The sequence below is a fragment of the Gracilinanus agilis genome, chromosome 6 (assembly GCF_016433145.1).
Source record: "Gracilinanus agilis isolate LMUSP501 chromosome 6, AgileGrace, whole genome shotgun sequence".
NCBI classification, from domain to species: domain Eukaryota; kingdom Metazoa; phylum Chordata; class Mammalia; order Didelphimorphia; family Didelphidae; genus Gracilinanus; species Gracilinanus agilis.
Genome location: NC_058135.1, coordinates 124,719,943 through 124,744,080, shown reverse-complemented (window position 1 = coordinate 124,744,080; position 24,138 = coordinate 124,719,943). Strand labels below are relative to the sequence as shown.

At 44.1% G+C, this 24,138-nt stretch overlaps 1 protein-coding gene across 1 annotated transcript in view; it reads left to right on the top strand.

Moving 5' to 3' along the window:
- The window catches only part of ARHGAP10 (Rho GTPase activating protein 10), a 373,337-nt gene extending 353,246 nt beyond the window's left edge, over positions 1-20,091 (top strand). The window contains exons 20-22 of the mRNA XM_044681696.1: positions 10,089-10,241; positions 12,275-12,366; positions 19,864-20,091. Of these exons, the coding sequence (XP_044537631.1) occupies positions 10,089-10,241; positions 12,275-12,366; positions 19,864-19,952 (334 nt within the window). The 3' untranslated portion in view covers positions 19,953-20,091. The remainder of the gene's footprint in view (positions 1-10,088; positions 10,242-12,274; positions 12,367-19,863) is intronic.
- The last annotated feature ends 4,047 nt before the right edge of the window (positions 20,092-24,138 follow it).

Here is a 24,138-nt window from a genome sequence, read left to right as displayed (position 1 = left end):
CCTTCCTTCCTTCCTTCCTTCCTTCCTTCCTTCCTTCCTTCCTTCCTTCCTTCCCTCCTTCCCTCCTTCTTTTTCTCCCCCCACCCCAACCTTCTCTGGAGACAAGCAGCTCCCTTTTAGCCGTGTTACCTTAGGAACAGCCTGATGAATGTACAATAAAATCTTTTCCCAGAGTTTGTCTCTGAATCTCTGCACCAAATCCTTAGATTATTTCTCGTGCAGCAGTCTTGTTTTTTCTTTTCTACCCCAGATTGACGGTGCTAGACAATAACATTTCTTCTCAGAGGAAGATGATTATGTCAGGTTTCTTTCCCCTCCTGAGAATGGATTGCCTTCATTTCAGTCTTTAGGAGAGAGGATTCCTTCAATCTACTCTTAAATTTGAAAGATGACAAACAACAAATGGATATATTAGTAGTCCCCTTAATTTATTTCCTTCTTGGTAAATGTGGTTTTGGAGTCTTTCTTTAAAAGGACCTACTTCTTTTTCAGTCAGCTGATATTGGAGCATGGCTTTTAGGAAGCTTGTAGCACTTGGGTTGTTTTTTAATTGATCCTCAGCTCAAGTTTAAATAAAATCAGTGGGTTTTGCTAGGGCAAACTCTGGTCATTCAGTCATTTGTTATAGTGGGGTACCAGGAAAGCCACAACTATATTACATGAATATTGATTAAAAGTCTTATATTCAAAGACCTTCATAATCTTCTCCCTTTTAGCCCTCTAGTTTTTTTTTTTACATTTTCTTTCCTTTCCATGTGATCTGTGATCTAGCAACTCTGCCTTTTTGACTTTTCCTTGCTCAAGCCTTTCCACTTCCCCGGGCATTTTCATAGTCTTCCATGCTTGGAATTCTCTCCCTATCCTCATCTCTGCCTCTAGGCTTCCTTGGATTCCTTCATGTCACAGCTAAAATCCCATCTTGTCTAAGAATAAACATTTCCTGATCCCCCTTATTGCAAGGGTCTTTCCTTTGTTAATTACCTTCAATTTTTCTTGTTTATACGAGGTTGTTTTCGTGTTGTCTCCCATTAGACTGCGAGCTCCCTGAAGACAGGGGCAGTCTTTTGCCTTTCTCAAGTGCCTGAAAAATTTATGAATACTAATTAACTGTCTGCATAACTGCCTGCTGTGTGCAGAGTCTAGAGTGCTTGGGATTGGAGCTGTGGAGATGAGTCAAGAAGCCCTGACTTGTGCTTTAGAGCATTAGTAGGAGGATGCGACTTTGCTTCCTGGGAGTTAAAACACTCAGTGTTACATGATATATGTACTACAGAGCTCTAAAACAAAATGCTAGGTTCAGGTCATAAGGGAAGCTATTCACTAAGTCCTTAGGGAAGACTTGCAGAAGGTTGGACATTTGAAATGGATTTTAGAGATAGGAGTTCAAAAAATGAAAATGAGGAGAGAGTGCATTCCAGGCCCAGGGAATTCTTGGGTAGAGAGGGATTAATTAATAGTCTCATCTGAATATTCAGCTATAATAGGAACATTAAAGTAAGATAATTGCCTGATTCAAGACGAAGGGTGGAAACATGGAGAAAAGAGGTCAATGGAGAAGACAGAGGTGCAAAATGAAGAGCCAGTTTGCTAAAGTGATTGTGAACATGAATATTGAAGTCCCTCAGAATAACATAGGGAATAGGGGAATAAGGAATAATGTAAGCCAGGTGCCCAAGGTTCACTGTAAAAGTTGGGAGATACCTCAGAGATGGATAGATGATAGTAAGAAGGTTGGAGTGAGTCTAGTCTGAGTGAATTTAATGGGTCTCCAATGAGGGGTCATGGTGGATCATGGTAGGTCATGGGGAACAATGATTATATCTATGCTTGTTCTTGGACTTGTGAGGCTGGGAGAATGAAAGGAAATACAAACCATAGAAGATCAGATTTCAAGGGATGTGGTAAAGCCAGGGGACAGTTAACTGGATGTTAAAAATCATGCAGTGGAAGGAATTTGATTGAAAAGGTGTAGAATATGTGGAATTTAATGGAGATTTGAACATGGGAGAATGGGCCGATCCCTCAGTCAATAAAATTGGATATGAACTTCTCAAGGGTGAGAGTAAGAATTGAACATTTAAAGTTTAAGATTTGCAAAGTACTTTATACACATAATTTCAGTGGATCTTCAAAACAGCCTTGTAATGTAGGTATTATTTTTCTTCTGTCTCTTTTTCCCCTTTCCTCACAGTACAATCCTTTTTTTTCCACTCCCTGATTTTTTTTGTATATCATATCATCCTAATCAACTTACTCCTGTACCCTCTGTCTTCACATATTCCTTCTAACTTTTAATGATAAAAATGTTGAATTACAACTTAGGAATATATAGAAATATAAACAGTTAAAATGATCGAGTCCCTTAAATGTTCTTTTTCTTGTTTACTTTTTTGTGTTTCTCTTGAGTATTGTATTTGGACATCATGTTTTCTATTTATGTCTGGTCTTTTTGTCAGGAGTGCTTAGAATTCTTCTATTTTATTAAATGACCATTTTTTCCCTGAAAGAGTATACTAAGTTTTGCTTGGTAGGTGATTCTTGGTTGTAAACCTAGTTCCTTTGCCTTCTGGAATATCATGTTCCAAGCCTTCCAGTCTTTAATATGGAAGCTGCTAAGTCTTATGTAATCCTGACTGTGGGGTTGCATGCTATTTAAATTGTGTTTTTTTTTTCTGGTTGCTTGTAGTATTTTCTTCTTGGCCTTGGAGCTCTTCAATTTGGCTATAATATTTCAGGGGATGATCATTTGGAATTTCAAGAGGTGATTGGTAGACTATTTTAATTTCTTTTCTACCCTCTTGTTTGAGAATATCAAGGCAGTTTTCTTTGATAATTTCTTGGAATATGAGGTTTAGACTTTTTTCTTTTGATTTTGGCTTTCAGGCAATCTAATAATTCTTAAGCTGTCTCTCCTGGATCTATTTTCTAGTTCAGTCATTTGTCCAATGAGGGATTTCATATTTTCATCTATTTTTTCATTCTTTTGATTTTGTTTTATTGTTTCTTGATGTCTCATGAAGTAACTTCTACTTATCCAATTCTAATTTTTAATACATTATTTTTTTCCATGAGCTTTTGAACCTCATTTTCCATTTGACCAATTCTGCCTTTTAAGAAACTGTTTTCCTCATTGGATTTTTGTACCTCTTTTTCCATTTGGCCAGGTTTGCTTTTTTAAGATATTAATTTTCTTCTTTCATTGCTTTAATTTCTCTTCTCCATTTTTCATTGGCTCTCTTATTTGATTTTTGAAGTTCTTTTTGAGCTCTTACCAAGGCTGAAACTAATTCCTTTTTTTTCCTTTGAAGTTTTGTGTGTAGCTGCTTTGATCTCAGTGTTACCTTCTGAAGCTTATTTTGCTCTTTTTTTGTCTTCATGATAATTTTGTATGGTATGGTGTTTTTTATTTATGTTTACCTATTTTTCCAGACTTTTTCTTAACTTTTACTTTAACTTAAAGGTGGACTCTGTTCTCAGGGTAGAGAGGGTGCTCTCTTAAACTTTAGTTCTTCCTTGATGCCACCCATAGCTTGTGTTCTAGGTTTCTGCAAGTTTCAATTCTTCTAAGGTGGTTTGATGGCTTGTGGGGCCGGGAGCTCTGAAAGCCACCATCCACTGGTGATTCAGTCTTCACCAAGGTCTGCTGATGGCCTGCAAGTTTCAGAGCCCTGTGAGCTAACTTGTGCTGGGCCTGAGAGCCTCACTCTGGGCTTACAATGGCTAAGCACATTGAGGCCTGCCTTGTACTAGGATTTGGGGCTTACCTGTAGGTTTCTGCTAGGGCTTAGAACTTCAAGGAGTTGAAGGATGGAATGCTTGACTCTTAGCTTAGGCAAGGTCTCAGAGTCTCAGAATTGACTTGGGTCCAAGTTTAGAACCCAAAGCAGTAGGGGAGGGGGAGCTTGCTGCTGGCTTGGTGTGGTCTTGCTGTGGGCTTCATGGCCTTTTTCAGTCTGTGCTCCCTTCTCACCCCAATGAACCAGACCCTCTCTGCCCACCTTCCAAGTTGTTTTCTCCAGGAAGATTGCTTCACTCCATGCCTTTGTTTGCTCTGCACCTTCAGTTATCATTTTGAGGGTTTATTTTAAGGTTGGTTGGAGAGGATTCCCAGAGAGGTTCGAGCTTTATGTGTTTCTACCCCACCAGTTTGATTCTGCCTCCCCTTTTATCTTTGTTACGCTTCTCAGGGGCAAAGAGTGTTTTGTTTTAATCGTATCTGCAGTGTCTGGCACAGAGTAAGTGCATATGTTAAGAACTTGAATAAATTGGACCCTCACAACTGGCCCTTTAAGGTAACTATGCCACTATTAATTCTTTCCATTTTACAGATCAAGAAACTGAGGATAAATAAGATGCAATGACTTACTCATGGTTCTTTGGCTAGAGGGACAAAGTGTCAAGGGTGTAATTTCACCCCAGAGCTTTTTTTTATTCTTTAAGAGTTGCCTCTCAGCGATGTGAGGATTAATCAGAGAATAGAGGAAAACTCCCTAGAACCTTACTTTGAAAGGACCTTATAAATATAACTTCTCCTGTTTTATTTTCATGCCTTATCTGTCCTCCCTCCAGGCAGATGGATGGCTGTTATTTAATCCCTGGACTCTTTATGACTTGAAAAAACAGATAGGAGGTGTGTTAGAACAACTCCTCCTCTTCTCTGAGAAGCTCCTTAGATAATTGCTGGGAGGCATCAGGGCAACTGTTTGACCTGAAATTTCAGCTCAGATCTTCCCTTCCTCTTTCTGCTAATTTAATATCCTTTTTCTTTTAGTAAGCCGACACTAAGGAATCACTAGCTCTGGCCATCTCAGGATTTAGTGGCTGGTGATGCAGTTCACTTTTAAATTAATGAGAGTCTTTGCTTTGGATGAAATCTCTTTTATTGGCCATGAGTGTATGGCTGATGGGGAAATGATAAATAAGATATTCAGAGAGTGAGATGATAAAAAACCCATAAATACCTTTTTTCTTTCACCTGGTCCTGTGTAGTAAATGTCAGTTAAGTCTGCAAAAGAGGCAGTGTCGTATAATGGTTAGAGTGCCAACCTTGAAATCAGGAATATTTAGGGTCAAGTTTTTTGTCTTCTTTCTACTTTTATGACTTTTGGGAAGAAACTAAAGTTCTCTGTGGCTCAGTTTCTTCATCTGAAAATGACATTGGACTAGGTCATCTTTAGGTTCCCCATAGATGATAAAGCTCTGATCCAGCCTGTAATGAGTCCTCTAATTAGACTAACTAATATGTGCTCTGATAATTGTGTAATCACTTAATCTTTGAAGGGCCCTGGGTGCAAGTCTCTAAGAGGATATATGATGGACATTGGTTGGTTGCTGAATCATATCAGTCCAGCTAACATTTTTTCCTGTCAGGTACTTTTCTTTGTGCTAAAGCATGAGCCCATCACTCAACCTTAGTGAGGAGAGAACCAACACATAAAAGATTTTATTATTTCTGTTTTTCAGTCGTGTCTGACTCTTTGTGACCTCATTTGGGGTTTTCTTGGCAAAGATACTGGAGTGGTTTACCATTTCTTTCTCCAACTCATTTTACAGATGAGAAACTGAGGCAAACAGGGTTAATGAGTGACTTATCCAGGATTACACATTTGATAAATGTCTGAAGCAGGATTTAAACTCAGATCTTTCTTAGTGCTCTATCTGCTGCACGACTTGGCTGCCCTGCACAAAAGATCAAATAAATAAAAAATATATTCAGTCATTTCAAGAGAGCAAAAGAGTCCTTTCTGGTTTAGTAGTCTCCATCAGTTATTGTGGCAGTATATAGAAAATATACTGCCTTTGGAAGCTGGGAGAGCTGGTTCAAATCTTGGCACTGCCACTTACTATCTTTGTGATCTCAGACAAGTCATTCCTCACCTTCTCTCTGCCTCAGCTGCCTCAACTGTAACATGTAGAAACAAAATTCAGTTAGTGACCTTTAGAGTCCCTTCAGATTCTATCTACAATTTTAGGATCCTTGAGTCAGTTACTCATCCCTTCTGTGCCTCAATTTTATCATCCATAAAATGAGGGACTTGGACTAAAGGACCTTTAAGAAGGTTTTGTTGGGCTCTAAGTCTATGATTCTGTAATTTGACTTTAATTATAGTTTGAATGCTCCTTGGACTTCAGATGTAGGCTTCCTCATTGGTCCCATATTTATTCTTTGAAAGGACCTGCCTCAGCTGTGCTATCCTGTCAATGAATTCATGGGTGCCTCCCCAGGCTTCCTATAAGCCAGTGGTTCCCAAACTTTTTTGGCCTACCGCCCCCTTTCCAGAAAAAATGTTATTTAGCGCCCCCTGGAAATTAATTTTTTTTAATTTTAATAGCAATTAATAGGAAAGATAAATGTGCCTGTGGCCATCACCGCCTCCCTGGATCGCTGCAGCACCCACCAGGGGGCGGTAGCGCCCACTTTCAGAATCACTACCATAGGCCATAGAATTTGTTGTGAGCCTCTGATTTCAGCTGTGTAAGAAAGTCTCATTGTAGGCATTTCTCCCCCCAGTGCAGATATGCTGGGAACCCAGCTTGCCTAGGGTTTGATGTCCTCAGGTCTTCTTTCCTCCAAGGCTAGCCCTCTGTCCACTGTGCTTCACTACCTCTGGCCCTAATAACTAGTATTCAAAATGTAAAATTTGGGATTAGAGGTTAGGATCAAGGACCAGGTATCTAAGTGGCCATCTCCATGTAGAGACTCCCAGATCAGTGTATCTGCCCTAACCTTTCTCCTGAGCCCATGCTCACGTCGTCAACAATTTGACCTGGATGTCCCCTGGGTGTCTCAGCCTAGCCCAAACAGAATTTTCCTGTCCCCCCTCCCCCGCTCCTCTCAGTCCCCCCCGGCTTGTCACCCGGCCTTCATTCTTGACTTCTTTTACGCCCAACCCACTTATCCATCTTTCTCCCCAAGTTTTCCAGATTCTTCCATTAGGATGCATCTCACTCATACTCTCTCCTCTCTCCATAAGGGAAATGTCCTTCCCTGTGCCATGAATGGCTGGGAGCATAGAAGAAGGTGCATAAAGAGACTTCCCAAGATCAGGTTGTAGAAATATGATCTTTTTACATTCTGTTCCATTCCACAAGGATTTATTAAGCACCCGATGCATACTAGACCCACAAGTGCTAAGGACAAAGGCAAGAAGGTCAGAAGGAGCTTTTAGCTTGAGCAGACTCATGACTAGAGCAAATGGTATTGATGGAGTTGTACTTGCGTTTTCCTTTGGTTAGTCAGTGCTGGGCCATGAGGTCAAAGGTTTTAGTAACTTAAAGTAACCTTTAAGACTTAGAGTTGGAAGAGATCTTAGAGGTCATTGGGTCCCACCATCATTTTATAGATAAGGAAATGATGGCCTATGGAGATTAAATGACTTGCCCCAAATCACACAGCTAGTACATAGCTGAACCTGGATTTAAATGCAAGTTCCTAATACCAAGTCCAGGGCCCTTTACCCCCTCTATGATGTTACCTCTTAAGATCCGAATTCGAATCTTATCTTAAACTTTTAATAGCTGTGTGATCTTGGGCAAATTGCTTAATCTGCTAGCCTCAGTTTCCTTATCTGGACACATTGGATTAAAAAATTCCAAGGTCATCCACTGCCTCCTGCGTCATCTCTAGTTATCCTGACTTTTGTCTTATCACTGGACTTCCATGATTCAGGAAAATCTCCCTTAAATTTAATTCAAGCAAAAGTCAAGATGTCATTCTGTAATGTCATTGGCCCTCTTTGAAATGAAATATAAACAGCAACAGTTAGGATAATAGCACTTACCATATTGGGTCGGTAAGGATCAAATTAGATAATTTTTATAAAGAATTTTGCAAACCTAAAGATCCCAACATAACTGTTAGCCACCATTGTTGTTAGGATGGTGACGATTGATGAGGAGGAAATAAAATGTAATAGTTAAGATGTTTGTCACTTAGGACCAAAGGATCTTAACTCATAGAACTTAGAGTTAGAAAGGACTTTACAGGCTTTCAAGACCAACATCCTCCTTTTTAAAAACATTTTTTATTTCCCTGTTACATGTGAGACAACTTTAAAAAATCATCTGAAAAAATTTTTTGAGTTCAAATTACCCCCCTTCTACATCTTCCCCTCCTTAAGAAGACAAACAATTTACATGTGAAGTCATACAAAACATTTCTATATTAGCCATGTTGCAAAAGAAAACACAGACAACAAATAGAACAAGAAAAAATAAAGTTTAAAAAATTGTTCTTCACTCTTCCCTCAGAGTTCATCAGTTCTTTCGTGGAGGTGGAGAGCATTTTTCATCATGGGTCCTTTGGAATTATCTGGGATTATCGTCTCGATCAGAGTAGCCAAGTCTTTCATGGTTGATCATTGTACAATATTGTAGCTGCTGTGTACAGCGTCCTCCTGATTCTGTTCACTTTATTTTTCATGAGTTCATATAAGCTTTCCCAAGTTTTTCTGACATCCTCTTTCTTGACATTTCTTATAGCACAATAGTATTCTCTCATAATCACATACCACAACCATTCAGCCATTCCTCAATGGATAGACATCGCCTTGATTTATAATTTTTTGCCAAACCTCAAAAGAGCTACATAAATGTTTTTGTACCAAGAAATCACTTTCCCTTTTAGGGGTCACAGGCCTAGTTAGTATTGCTGAGGCAAAAGGTATATACATGGTTTTATAGCTTTTTGGGCATAGTTCCAAATTGTTCTCCAGAATGATTGGACCATCAGTATCCTCATTTTACTGATGAGAAAACAAGGAACATAGTCAGAGCTTCAACACTGCCTGATTAATTGATTGGCTCAATTATGGAGAACTTTGAAAACCTGAATAATGAGGAATGTAGACTGACTTGGTAGACATGCAAAGCCATGGTTCTTTAGGAGAGGATTAAGCTGGTGGAAGCTATGTTTTAGGAAGAGCTGTCCGGATGAGATAGGCTGAATATAATGGCATCTAGGAAATGGGCAGACTCCTTTAGGAGACATGGAGTGAATGTCCTGATGAGAGTGGGAAAGTAGGGAAAGTGGCAAAGGTGAGAAAGCATTGGGAAGAAAGCATAAGAGAACTTAAGAACAGACTGGACTTAAGGATGATGGGAAAGGAATCAAAATGACTCTAGAGTTTTGAGTCTGGAAAAATGTTATTTTTTTCACTGACTAAAATAGGCAAATGGGTATTGGGAGGAGAGGAAGATGATTTTGATGGGAAGGTGATGAGTTTGATTGTTACCCTGTTGATTTTGGTTTGATGTGAGAAGAAAAGGACAAGTTTGGGGTCTTTTCATACCAGCAGAGTAGATTATAATTTTAAAGAGAGTGACCAGTTGGTGGTAGTTTAAGAAAAAAATGTATTTCCACTTGGTAATTAATTATTGAATGACTGGTGTGCATTGATTGGTTTCCTTAGAATGGTCAAAATGATGTCTTTTAAAAATAGAACATTCTAGTGAGTATTTAGTTGCTCTGATAGTTTCTGGTGTTTACTCTGCTCCTCCTTGGGATGGTTTTACTGTGGGCTCTTTCTAGGGAAGTGCTAATTGTTGTACTTTTCTAAATGATCTAAATGCCTGGATCATCAGAAGTAGGAGACCAAATGAGGAAAATAGAGGGGAAATGGTTTTGAAAGTTAAAAGGGCTAAGCCTTGGGGTAGATAAGAGGGCCTGGTGTGGGCAGAGCAGCCTCTGAAATTCTTGTAAATTATTTATCTGCACACTTGAGGAAGTTCAGATACTTAAATTGTTTTAATTCATATCTTTTGTTTTTACTTCACCTAAATCTCCCTCTGTATCCCTTCCTTCTCCCTTCCCAGGGAACTACCCATTAGATTCTTGGGATTCTATTTCTTTAAACCGTTCCTGGAACTCAGTCCTCTTGAGCTTAACCCACAGAAGTTCCCATTTATGTAGTCTTCCACTGATGTCACTGGCATGAAGGGTATCTGGTTCTTTAGTGTCATATCTCAGAGAAGGATCATTGGGGCAGGAAGACCACTGTGTCCTCCTCTAATCACCTCTCATTTAGTGAGTTTGTATCTTTGCCTGTCTAACATTCTGTTAATCGTGCCTTTCACCCTTTTGCTTTTAGCCCCAGTCAGGCCCGCCCTCCCATGGTCCAGTGGCTAAACCCGCAGTCTCCTACGACCCCAAGTGCCAACACAGATGCCATCCCTCTGTCACCCATGGCATCATCTTTCCCCCTCTCTACTTCTGCTGCGGTCTCTGACAAGCCCACCGAAAGGTAGGTCGATCAGCTTGGGCATATCTTTATCCATGTGGGTACAGAGGGCAGAAATGAGTGAATGTGGCCGGTTAGACCCTTTCCTCAAAGTGATTTCCTCCCCGTCCACTCGGAAGGTCTGTAGCAGCATGGAGATGGCTCTCTTTTACACATTAGGGAACAGAAGTCCAGTTAGGTGTCTTGACCAGGGCTGCACAGCTCCTACGTATTGGACTTGGGCCTCAGACTCTTTATAGGTGCAAACAGCTGTAAGCCTCGCGCTTTATTCCTCCTGGCTCAGGGTGATTCAGGGGCTCTCTTTGCTGCCTCCTATCACAAAGCGGGAGCCCAGGATCACCTTTTAGTATTTTTGCCATTAGGACCCACCCAGGAACCCTTATCCTCGAGCGAATCTGCCTCAGAAGGGAGTATCCTCGGGGTGCTTGCCTAATCCTGCGTTTCCAAGCTTCTCCAAGATGTTTTAGTATCTCCTGAATTGTTTGCTACTTCTAATTCTCCAAGAGGAAGTTTTTTTAGAATAACCTTCTTGCACGCCAGGCTGATAAGCTTGAGAACATAGATGGGGGATGGAGGGAGCATGAGAGGGGACAAAAACAACAACAAGCCATTTGTAGAGCACCTACTGTGTGCCAGGCACCATCTTGAGTGCTTTACTGGGGTCTCACCACAGCCCTTAGAAGGAGGTATTATCCCTTTTTTATAGTTCAGGAAAGCCAAGGCAGGACAGATGTGAAGTGACAGGCCCGTGGCCAGGAAGGCTGGATGTGAGTGCCAGGGCTCCGGGCTCCATGCCCAGCACTCTATCCACGGTGCCACCTTGCTGTCAGGGACAGGTCCCGAGTCCCACAGCCTCCCCAAAGGAAGAGGGAGAACTCTCTTTTTCTTTTTTTTCTTTTTTTTTCAAACATTTATTAATATTCATTTTTAACATGGTTACATGATTCATGCTCCTCCTTTCCCCTTCGCCCCCCGCACTCCCCCCACCCATGGCCGATGCACATTTCCACTAGTTTTATCATGTGTCCTTGATCAAGACCAATTTCCAAATTGTTGGTAGTTGCATTGGTGTGGTAGAACTCTCTTTTTCTAATAGAAGCAGGCTGCTTTTTCATTTTCTTTTTTCTTTCTTTATTTTTTTTAAGCCCTTAATTTCTGTGTATTGGCTCTTGGTGGAAGATGGTAAGGGTGGGCAATGGGGGGCAAGTGACTTGCCCAGGGTCACACACTTGGGAAGTGTCTGAGGCCAGATTTGAACCTAGGACCTCCTGTCTCTAGGCCTGGCTCTCAATCCATTGAGCTACCCAGCTGCCCTCTGCCTTTTGATTTTCTAAGAAGGTAAACTTGAGCCCTGTAGAGGGACAAGAGCAGGACCGCCCTCTCCCATTCCTGTTCCCCCTGTGCTCTGCTTCTGGCCCCTGTAGCTGGGGCCCCAGCCTTGAGCCCTTCCCCGGATGCCCTTTCCCCAGAGCTCTCCCAGGACGCTTCGTCAGATGCTCCTCCGAGGCAGACCCCGGCGCTGCGGGAGGCCCTTCATCCTGGCTTTGGGGAGTCGATTTCCATCTCCAGGGCCTCCGCAGTAGCGATTGCTCCCCGGGAGCCCGAAGCGCATCCCCGCATCTCTCCTGTGCCTGCCCCCTCCCTTGTGCTGCCGCCTTCTGTCTGCAGATATGGCACTTTCCTTAATAGAGAAGCTGAAATGCTTTAGAAGGAGGTCTCCCCTGTGGCTTTTACAGTGTGGGATGATAGGGGGAGGGCAGCCCGCTGGCAGCCGGCGAGGCAAGAAGAGAGGGAGGGAAGAGGCTTAGCAAGAGCTCCCCGAGGTGAAGGCTCGGATTTGAAACCCGTCATTGACTTGAGAATCAGACACCGTGGCTTCTCCTGATGTTCGCTCCCTTCTCTGTCCTTTTTGTCTGGGAGGATCTCGGGGAGCGGGAGATGCCTGCTGAAGGGTGGCTGGGCAGGCGGAGGAGAGCTCTGCTCCCTGGGCCTCCTCCTCTGACCCCTCTGCATCTCTCCCAATGCTTCCTTTTCAGCGTCGTGAGTCGGAAGGCCCGGGCCGTCTATCCCTGCGAGGCTGAGCACAGCTCGGAGCTGTCTTTTGAAATAGGAGCCGTTTTCGAAGATGGTAAGTGTGGATGGGAGCAGCTCCTTGGGGGTTCCATTCTTGTTGGCTCCACCAGGTAGGGAACTCGGGCATGGGATCGTAGAGGTCATGGAGGCTGGCCCAGTCATTGTACCGAGGCTCCAGGGAATAGAGGGACCTGCCTAGCCCCTGCTAGTGGGGCCACAGTGGAAGCCAGCCTGACAGGCAGTATGGCGCAATGGAATGCATGGTGGGTTGGGGATCATGGCACCCGGGCTCCTACCTTGGGACTCATATCTTGACTTCCTGGGAAGTTGGCTCCTCAGAGTAGGCCTGGAGCTAAAATCACATCTGCCCTGGGTCTTAGTAACTCCCTTTTGGGGACCATTGGAGGGCTCAAAACCAGCACCCATGCTGGCTCATGTAGGGGTCAGGGCCGGCCTCAGCTTCTCTACACATATATCCATGGGACTGTGTTCTTCTCAGTGTGGATACTCCCTCCCTTGGTACAGATTGCAACCCATTCCCGTCGCTTCTTGTCCAGGCTCACCTCTAGACTTTGGCAGAGGATTAACCTAATGGAGCTGGGAATTCTGTAGGTTTCTTCTGTGGATGCGAGGGCTGGTCTCACACTGTTTTCCCTTTTTCTAGGTAACATGCCAGGCCTACCTTCTTTAATTATGAGATGACAAATTCTTAATAGTTATGATAATAATTTGTCATCTCCTATAGTTATATGTGATAATAACACATTAAATGTGTTATATTATTATAAGTTTGCATAATTAATTATTAAATATAATCATAAAAGTAATGATAACCCTTAAGATAAGAGCCCTCGTGATGATAACAGTAACCTTTTGAAGCCTCTCCATTCCATGTCAAACCCGACGTGCTTCTCCTCACTTTCCCCCACTTGGGATTGGGGAGAGCATGACCATTTTCCAGCTATCATCTTCCTAACTTCTTCCTATTACATTCTGAGCCCAACTCAGCGGCCATCTGCAGTGGTCTGTCTCAGTTCTCCGTACTGTGGCCTCACTTCCTAGGCTGGCCATCTTCTCTTTTTTCATCCACACAGTTGCTTTTTCAGGGATTCAGACCAGGCACTTAATCCATTTTTATTGAATTGGAAGCAGCAATTTTATTCAATTGGTCCTCTTGCCTGGATTCCTCCCAGGAAACCTGGCTCAGGAGTTCAGATATCTATGATTTCATTTGTATGGGGCCCCTCTTGGAGCCTGGGCAAGACCCTCTTGGTCAGCTTTCCAGGAAATGTGGCCAAAAAAAGAGATCACCTGAGGTGGCAAGTCATTTGCTCTACTTCCGGGTCTTAGCCTGTTTTGTCTTTGACCAATTTATAGTTAGTTGCCAGGCCCATCTTTGACACGTTGGAGGACCCGCCAAGCTTGCCTCCTCTGTTGGAAGAGCCTTTGAGAAGCCCACCCCCCCCCCCCATCTCACGCACCAAGACGCCATCCGCTTCAGTGCTGCAGCTAAAACCATCACTCTGCTCTCCTGTCATGGCTTTGGGGGATGACAGTCTTCATTCAGGGTCTCAGATAAGAGGAAATGTTCTCCATAGATTTGGGTGCTTTTTTCTTTAGCTGCGTTGGCATGATGTCAAGAAACTCGGTGTCTACAGGTATTTGGAAGTCCCACTGCTTTGCCTGCCTCATTTTTCTTTCTCTGTAGTCTTACATATGATCCTTTTTGGGAACTCCAAGGGTTGAGGATTCCCTTTGACAACAGAGACACAATTTTCCTGTATTTGATAGCCCTTTTAAACAAAAGAACAAACCTTTATCTCCTGTCTTAGAATTGTTACTAAGAATTGATTCGAAAGCAGAAGAGCCATGAAGGCTGAAATTGGGGTGAAACGACTTGACCATTTTCTGAAACTAGATTTGAACTCATTTCCTCCTGACCCAGGGCCTGGCTCTCTATTCACTGAGCCACGTTGCTGCCCCTTCCTCTTACATAGTCTTACAGCGTAGCCTGAGGCTCAGGAATGTTAAGTGATTTTGCCCTGGTCACAGAGACAGGATTTGTAAAGGGGACACTCTGTCCACTAAACCACACTGTGTCTCAGGATTCCCACGCCCCTCCTCCCTCTAATGCTGTAGATTTTCTTTATACTGATTTATCCACAAAAAGTACCCCATGTAAAGAAATCTGGCTGCAAGGTGATTTCCCATCATCCTAAATTACACGTTTCACACAAGTTGGGCCAAAGAATCCAACAATAGAAATAGGTAATTGCCCATCCGGGGCTTTGCCTACCAATGGAGAGCCCCCATTTTTATGGGAGTATCTGATCTGATATTCCTGCACAGATGTATTCACAAGGTGTCTCTTCTGGTCCAGAGCGCATCCTTAAAAAAAGTTCCCAGTACTCAGGTTATAGACATTCAGTAGTTACTGTGGCAACAGGGATGCTAGGTGTGAGAGGCACTTTGGGTAGGAGTCATTCCTTGTGGAAACATAGCAGGCAGCTTGGTCTGAGGAGGGAGACAGAGACAAAGGGAGGGAGAGACAGAGATGGATGGACGGATGGAGGGAGGGAGAGACAGACAGGGGGAGAGAGAGAAGAGGGACAGACAGACAAAGGGAGGGAGAGACAGAGACAGACGGAGGGAGAGACAGAGACGGACGGAGGGAGGGAGAGAAGTGGGGACAGAGAGGGGGAGAAAAAGACACACAGCAACAGGGAGGGAAGGAGGGAGGAGGAGAGGGCGGGGAGAGACAGACAGAGACAAAAGGAGGGAGAGACAGAGACAGATGGAGGGAGGGAAAGAGGGAGAGAAAGAGAGAGGGAGAGAAAAAGAGACGGGGAGAGAGAGAGAGGAAGAGGGAGGAGAGACAGACAGACAGAAAATGCATACATGCCACAGCTGTTGAGAGCAGTCAGTGTTATCTGGGGGATTATTTAGATGTCAGTGGCAGCACCATTTAGATGGCTGTGCTTAAGACCTGTTGATCACACATGCTTCTGTCAGTCCAGTGTTTGTTGAGTGATGAATGAAAATAGAGGTCAGGAGATCAAAGATTTGAAGCTGAAAGTCATCTCAGAGGTCATTGAGATCCATCCCCATTATTTGACAGATGGGGAAACTGAGGCACAAAGCGGTTGAACTGATGTGCCCATTGTCATATAGCTAGTGAATATTTGGGGCAGGATTTGAACTTGGGTCTTCCTAACTCCTGAGCCTAATGCTTTACCCACTACACCACCTAAGCGCTTTTTAGTTTGTATTTTGGGATGGATTGTCCGTCTGTGGAGTAGATGATAGCTCGTTTCTGTATAGATAGAAAGTTTTCTCACAAGTTAGTTGAACTCTTGATCAAGAAACTACTTTTAGGAGTTAGAGAAAGCTATCTAGTGGACAGAGTGCTGGACCTGGAAGACTTGGCTTCAAATCTAGCCTCAGTCATTTACTATTTGTGTGATCCCAGGCAAGTCATTTAACTTCCATTTGCCAGAGTTTCCTCACATGTAAAATGTGGATTGAGCAGGCAGGTAACCCAGTGGATAGAGCACTGGACGTGGAGTCGGGAGGATCCAAATTCAAATCCAGCCTCAGACACTTAGATTGTGATCTTGGGCAAGTCACTTAACTCTTTTTGCCTTGGTTTCTTTATCTGTAAAATGAGCTGGAAAAGGAAATGGCAAACCCCTCCAGTCTCTCTGCCTAGAAAAACCTCAGCTGGGGTCATGAGGAGATCAAAATGGGGATCATAATACCCCCTATCACCCAGAGTTGCTATGAAGATCAAATGAAATTATATTTCAGTTGAAGAAAATCAGGCTTATAGTAGGCACTTAGTGAATGCCCATTGCCTTTCTTTTGCCCATGCAAATTGGCACTTGCTCTGCAACTAAAATCTTAGAGATTTGCCTTGGAGGCATTGAGAGGTCAAGTGCTTACAAAGGGTCACACAGTATGTCATTGGAGGTTGCTGAGTGACTAGATTCTAATCCAAAGCCCTCATTTCCGGTGGAGAAAACCAAGTTCCAGGGCCGTGACTTGCTCCAGGTCTTACAAGTGTGAAGAAGCAGAGCTGGGTTTGAATCTGAGCCTTTGGACACTCAATTTGATTTTCTTACGGATTTATGAGTTAGAAATCGGTAGAGAATTAGGTCCTAAGAGGGAAGTCTGGGGAAAGGCTAGGAAATGACAGCAACCAAGGAAGTTATTTTTGTCAGAGGGAAAAGGCACATTTTGTGTTTACAGAGAAGCGGTCCTCGGTTCCAACTGCTGACCTGGCGTCTCTGGCCTGCTGGACGTGAATCAGCCTTGAAAAAAGGCTAGGGCTGAGTTTTAATACGTTGAATTTAAATAGGAAGAAATGTACAATATTCCATTTATGTTCCAAAAAATTAAATTTACAGGTCCAAGATGGGGGGCTGTTTGGTCAGAAAAATCTAACATTTAGTCTGGGGAGAAAAAATGATCTGGGATGTCTTGGGAAGCTGTGAGGCTAATAAAATTCAAAAGTGCTTTACAAATTAGAGCTGGAAAGGGGCTTTAGAGGTCATCTGGTCCAACTCCCTCGTTTTCTAGATGAGGAAATTGAGACCTAGAGGAATTCAGTGATTTTCCCCAGACCCCATGATTAAATTCAGCTCTGGGTTATCTCCCCCTGGCAGCAAAACTTCTTGCAATCTAAGGATGCATTAAGTGAGACTGAGTGTCCAGAATTAAGGAAGTGATAATTCCACTGTCCTGTGTCCTGGTGGAATAGCATCTGAGGGATCATGGTCCAGTTCTGGGCACCACAGTACCTGAGGCAGTACCCTAAGCTGGGCATTGCCCAGAGGAGGGCACTCCAGATGGCGAAGGTCCTTGAGATGGCAAGGCCATCTGAGCCTACGTGGTTAGGATTTGCTTCTTGTCTTAAGCTTTGTCTTGTCTTTTCCCAAGTTTCACTCGCTGCTTGTGGATCTGACCTCCAGGGCCAAACAGAACACCTCAAATCCATCCCTCAACTCCTGGCTGCCCAGGGGGCACTTGAAGATTGTCATCATCAGATCTCCTTGGCCAGAGTCTTCATTTCTTGAAGCTAAACATCTCAAGTCTTTTGATCCTCCTAGCATACAGATTCAGGGTCTTTCCCCAGCCCTTTAACGTTTTTCTGGATCATCTTCAGTCATATCAATGTGTTTCTTAAATTGGGGTGCCCCAAACTGTGATGCCTCAAAATATGTGATAAAATTGGATGTGGGCAGAATACAGTGGGGCAATTTTTTGCCTAGTCCTCAGAGCTGTGCCCCCCACTTTATTTTAACCCTTAGACCTTCTGTCTTATGAATGATTCTAAATATTGTTCCAAGGCAGAAGAAGGTAAAGACTAGGCAGTTGGGGTTGGGGTTCAGTGACTTGCCTAGCATCATGCACATTAGAAATGTCTGGGGTCAGATTTGAACTCAGGAACTCCTGTCTCCAGGTTTGGCTCTCTGTCCCTTGAGCTGCCTGACTGCCCTGAGCTCTGAATGTAGCCCCAAATGATACATGCCTTATTTGGCTGCTGACTGACTCAGACTGAAGTCCCCAGATATTTTTCAGTCATATTATGATGTTCTGCCCACCACATATCTGGACTTGGATGACTCTGGAAGAGAGAGTGAGGCTGGTGACTTTGCCCAGCTCTGGCTCGCTTAAATCCAATTCACTCGCAGGTCAAGACATCACCCCGGGATACCACTGATCTTCCAATACCCAGCACCCATGCGAAGTTGATTTTTGGGAAATAAGCCCCTTATATTTATAGCTTTTGAATTTGATATTATTAGAGTGAGCCCAGGGCTCTAGCCCACCACATGTTGGCATTCTGACATCTTCCATCCTGTGTGTTAGTTGTCCCTCCCTCCTTTGTGTTATCTGCCAAGTTGGGGAGTGTGCTGTGCCTTTGTCCAGAATACTGATAACGATGTTGGGCAGCATAGGACTAAGCAGAGATCTTGGAGGGCCTCCGATGGGGACTTCTTGTCACCTTGACATTGGCCCGGGAATGATGGTTACCCGTCTGATTATCAGTTCCCAATTCATCAAACTGGATTATCATCCATTCCACATTTCTCCAGCTTTTCCAAAGAAGTTGTAGTAGGTGCTTTATCGAGGGCTTTGTTATACTCTAGCAAAGATGTTGTAAAACTAAAGGTCTAAGAGAAACTCGAGAAGCTGATTCTGCAATGAGCAGCCATGCTTCCAGAGGACCACTGATGAAGCTGGCCATCCGTCTCTTAACAGAGAGGTGACAGACTCCAGATGCAGAGCAAGACATACGTTTTGGGACACTGGAATTTGTTTTGCTTGATTGCATATTTGTTGTAATTTTTTGTTTTTCTTTTGTTCCCCAGTTTTTGGGGAAGGTCAGAAAATAAATGTTTTTAACTGAAAAAATAATTAAAAATATTTCTAAATGAAAGGCACAGCATCTCTGATCTGCCAACTAAGTGACCCTGTCTGGAGGGAATAAGGCCATGCTGGCAAGATCTTTTCTTCTTCTCAAAGCCATGTTGGCTCATCATTCTCTAAGGCCATTTCTTTTTCTCTTTCTTGATGGAATCTGGAATTTCCCCAGGAATGGAGGTCGTGTTCATTAGCCTATAGTTTGCAGACTTTGTTGTCTCCCCCACATTCAAAGTTCAGGATGGCATTTGTGCTTCTCCCGTTTCCCACAGGCCTCTCAGGACCATTGTCTTCTCTTTGTTGTGTACACCTACTCAACTTGGAACCCTTCAGAGGCCTCAGGCTTGGGCAATGACTTTGGGGTTGTTCAGTTGTATCTGACTCTTGATGACCTTGTTAGGGGTTTTCTTGACCTTCTCAAGCTCATTTTACAAATGAAGATACTGAGGCAAGCAGGGTTAAATGACTTGCCTAGGGTCACACGGCTAGTAAAGTGTCTGAGGTCAGATTTTCACTCAGGAAGAGGAATCATTCTGACTTCAGACCCAGGGCTCTATCCTACTGCACCACCTCATTGCCCTAATCAATGCCTACTGACTTCTACATAGTGGGATAAGGGGGTTTCCAGTCTATCTTCTGCACAGCTTAGTAAGTGCCCTTGTTGTTGTCCCTAGACCTTGGGCTTTAAGGAACTTTAGAAGATAAAGGCCAGACCCTAATTCCCATTTTATGGCATTTTCTGGAAGTCTTTTTTAAAATAGAAAAATAGAAAATGATTTGAGGTTAGCACATTTAGGTCAAGTCAAGTAGCATGTATTAAGCGCCGTGTTTGAATCTGATTTTGCTACTTCCTGCGTGTGTGACCCTGAGCGAGTTACTCAGTGTTTCTGGGCCTCAGACTGTGTCTATAAAATAAATAAGGGCATTTGGACTAGATTTTTTCCTGGCGCTCCTAGCCCTTAGTCCAGCGCCTGACCCATAAGTAGGAACTTAATAAACACTTACTAAAGAAAGGCCCAGGAAGGTCTCTTCTCTCTTGGAGGCTTTGATCCCATGAGCCTCCACCATGGGATATGCAGCAGGATTAGTATCTTAGGCTCCTTTTGTTTTTTCTCTTCCCTCGCAGTCCAAACTTCAAGGGAGCCTGGCTGGCTAGAAGGAACTCTGAACGGCAAGAGAGGACTGATTCCACAAAACTACGTCAAGCTGCTTTAGCTCCCGGCTGCGGACATTCGCTCACCGTCCATGGTATCCATGGACTCTCCTTAGGGTTGCTTTTCCCCACTTGGGGGTGGGAGGAAGATGCACTTGTGACCAGGAACGCGGGAACCTGTCAGACAAGGATTCAGACACCTGCTCTGGACGCAGTCACGGGTCAGGGCCGGGGGGTGAGTGGGTGGGATGATGGGGCGGGAAGGGGGCGAGAATGGGACATTGTCATTTTCCGGACGGGAGAAGAACGATTGCATGACGGTCTGAATGAGCCTCTTTGCCCACGAAGCCTTCTGGCTGCTTGTTTTAAGGGACCCTTCCTCACGCGGCGAGGGGAGGAGCCCTTCGGTGGGACTTTGCTTTCGGTACCCGCCGTCCACCCCCCCAAGCTGAGGTGCGGAAGAATCGCTTTCCTCCCGGAGCGCCTGAGAAGCCGTGGGCTGTCAGCCTCCCCAGGCAGGGTTCCCAGACCAGGCGCTTCCTTGTTTTTGCTGAGAGGGGAGAGCTGCCACCATGCTGCTGCGTCAGGGTAGGACCCAGCGGGAAGCAGAGAGGGTATCTGCAGACCTGACCCCACACCGGGCGCCCTTCTCTGAGGGAGGAGGCCTTGCTTAACCACTTCCCCGTCACAGGGCACACGTAGGTTTATGGCAAGCTTCACTGTATCTCATGGATCTCATTTGTACACGGACTTGTCCTCCCCACCCCCAAAAATCTCTGTAAATGAAATAAAATTTAATTTACTCTTGGATCTGCCTGTCATGATGTGTGGAGAGAACTTGGAATTCATTATCCTTCTAATGTTTTATGGACCCAAAGCCCTATTGACTGAAATTCTTTTTTTTTCACCAGGATTGGCGCTGGTTCCTGCATAGAAATTGTAAACATGGAGCCCTGCTTTTGCTCCCCAGGGAGTGGGTGGGACAGAATTCTATGGGAACAGCTGGCACGTTACCGGCAACCTTCCCCAGCAATATTTAACAACCTTGCCGAGCCCCCTGCAGCCCCCGTTTTCCCTCCCGTACTTATTTGCCACCCCCCACCCCCATGAATAAGGGAGTGGGAGTAGGGCTGTGTGGCCTTGCCGCCGGCACTTTTCTAGATGTCTCCTGAATGAGTCCAAGACCAACTTTCCCAGGTAGTTTCAGTCCATGTTGCTGGATTTATACTCTTCTGCCACTTGCCCTTGGCTTCATCTTACATTCTGTTCTTGGTTCTAACCTCAGCACCCAGGGTAGGCCCGTGCTTTAGTGTGGGCAGTTTGGTGCCACTGGTGGCTCATGGCGGCCCTGTGTATAACCACAGCACAGGGATGGGGGACACCTTCCTTCCCCTCTGCCATGGGGCTCCCCACCGTGTCCCTGGCTGCTCAGGAAGGCCCCCTGTCCTGTCCTGTCCCCGAAGCCTCCCTGTTCACGTCCAGAAGCCTCATCTTGGGAAGGAAGATTTGAAAGTCTTCTTCCTTGCTCTGTTCAACTCAGCTTATCCGGCAGGCACAAATGATCTCCAGATGCTCGCAGCAGCGGCTGCTTTGGTCTAGCTCCCAGAGTCCAAATGGACTGGATGGCTTCCAAGGCCTGAGCTGTACTCTGGAGTCTCCCGCCTGCTAGCAGCCCCAGGTCCAAAGCGCCTTCCCCCTTCGTGGAATGGCTACATGCACAAGCTAGGCTTCTGGGTCTTTCCAGCCTATAGTAGATTCTAAGCCTTGGATGTAGGTAAGTTTATCTATCGAACCAGCTTCAGTTCTGTCCGAAAAGTGGCTAGAGCAGCCTTTCCTTAAAGCCTGGGCTGTCCTACTGGAACAATGATTGATCAGGTTTGGAGTCACGTCATACATACTGGGAAGGGTTTGAGGTGCAGGCAGGCTCACAGGAGAGGAAAGGAACCTTTCAAAAAGAACTGACTAAAAGAAATTCAGTGTAAGTTCTTTTCTTTGAAATACTTTCCAGCAGTCAGGAGCAGAAGCCAGGCAGCATTTTACTCTAAGCACACAAGGCCCTATGGAACTAGGAAGGGCAGCCCAGCTTCATGTGGTCAGTCCTGAGCCAGGACAGCTGAGGTGTAACATGGCTGCCTCACTGAGGGCGCTGAGCCAAATAACTGGAATCGCCTTCTTTGTGATGTGGGTATAGTTCAGCCCATACCCATGTCTCAGAGAGTTTAAAAGTGATGGTGTATTGTCTTGGAGCTGCATTGGTGAACCTATGGCACATGTGCCGGAACGGGCTGCTCCCTTCCCCTCTCCATAGCACCTGAAGACGTTTCTCCCATCCCCTGCCCCTCTGCCCAGCAGCCCAATGGGAGTGTTTCCTTCCACCCCTGTCTGGGGTAAGAAGGTGGCTCACATGCCACATGAAGGTTACAGTACAGGCACACAGTTTCTAAAAGGTTCGCCATCACTGGCCTATAGTCTGATTGCTGTTGCCCCCTCCTTGAGAGGAAGTTATAAAGGTTGGGTTTTAAAACATCTTTTGGGTCATGGAATTGATGAGGCCTATGGATGCTTACTCAGAATTTATTCTCAGAGGAAATGCATAAAATAAGCTATGTAGAATTACAAAGAAATGAGCCATATTGAAGTAGAGTCATCAGAATATGAAAAATCTAAGTTCAGAACCCCACTTCAGGAGCTCTGGTTAAAGTTAAGAATCCCTGTACTAGACAGAAACATCTAGAACATCTAGAACAACTTCCTCTCGAATGTGTTCTATAAAACTTTTTTTTTAAAACCTGTACCTTCTTCCATTTTAGAATTAATATTGTGTATTGGTTGCAAGGCAGAAGAGTGGTAAGGGCTAGGAAATGAGGTTTTAGTGACTTGCTCAGAGTCACACAGCTAATAAGTGTGTGAGGTCAGATTTGAACTCAGGAAGATGTCTCATTCCAGACCAGTCCCATCACTTATCCTCCTTTCCTTCTTCCCTTCCTTCTTTCCTTCTTTCCTTCCTTTCTTTCTTCCTTCCTCCTTTCCTTCCTTTTTCCCTCCTTTATTCTTCTTTCCCTCCTTCCCTCCCTCCTTCCTTCTGATGGCCTTTTAAATACTTGATGACAATAAGCATGTCTCACCCCATTTTTCTCTTCCCTAGTTGAATGTCAGTTGCTTCAGTTTTTCATTCTGGGATATGGTTTCTAGATTTCTCCCCATCCTCCTCCTCTGGACACAGTTCCATTGGTCAAATATCTTTAAAATGTGATACTCCAAACCAAACACAGGGGTGTGACTAGCTGAGATGTTTACAAGAACTATGGCTCCTTCTTTATTTTTGTTATTGCACCTTAAGATTAGACTAACTTTTTTTTAGTGGCTGCAACATTGCTACTTGCTTATATTGAGCTTGTTCATTATTGTAGTAGATTGTTCAGTTGTTTTAGTCATGTTTGACTCATTGTTACCCCATTGGGGTTTTCTTGGTAAAGATAATAGAGTATTTTGCCATTTCCTTCCCTAGCTTATTTTATACATGGGGGAACCAAGGAAAACAATGTTAAACGACTTGCTCAGGGTCATACAATTAGTTTCTGAAGTCAGATTTGAGCTCAGAAAAATGAGTCTTCCTGACTCCACGCCCAGCACTCTATCCACTGTGCCACCACCTAGCTGCCCACATTGAGCTTGTAGTTATCCACAAATCCTACATTGTTTTTCTACATGGAACTCTCCTTGCTGGGTCTCCTTACATACTTAATAGAGTATGAATTTCTTAAGGTTTGAGGACTATGTTGCTTTTCATATTTGTCTCTTTAGTCCCTAGCATGGTGCCTTGCATGTGGCAGGTACTTAAATATTTGAATTTAATCTTGTTCTTATTCAATTGATTTTTTTAGCCCCAAATATAAGACTTTACATTTATCCCCAGTAGCCTTTATTTTGTTGGCTTTAGCCCAGACTTCCAACCTGATAATCTGAATGTGGCTTGTCATCTGTATTAATCCTCTATGCTCAGGACACACTTTTATGTTTAATCAGCATTAGTGGGGGATCCCCGACATCTCTTTATTATGTTGATCAGATTTCTGCCTGCGACAGTGGGATGAAGAAGGGTTCAGCAGTTCTGGCTCAATATTTCTGGAGCTCAGTAGTGGTGGGACTATGGCTTTTAAGTTTTGTTCCAGTTCTGCCCCAATGAGTGAGGGGATGATGGGTTCCTAGGTAAAAGGAGCCAGGAGTAAGAAAAAGATAGTAAGCCAA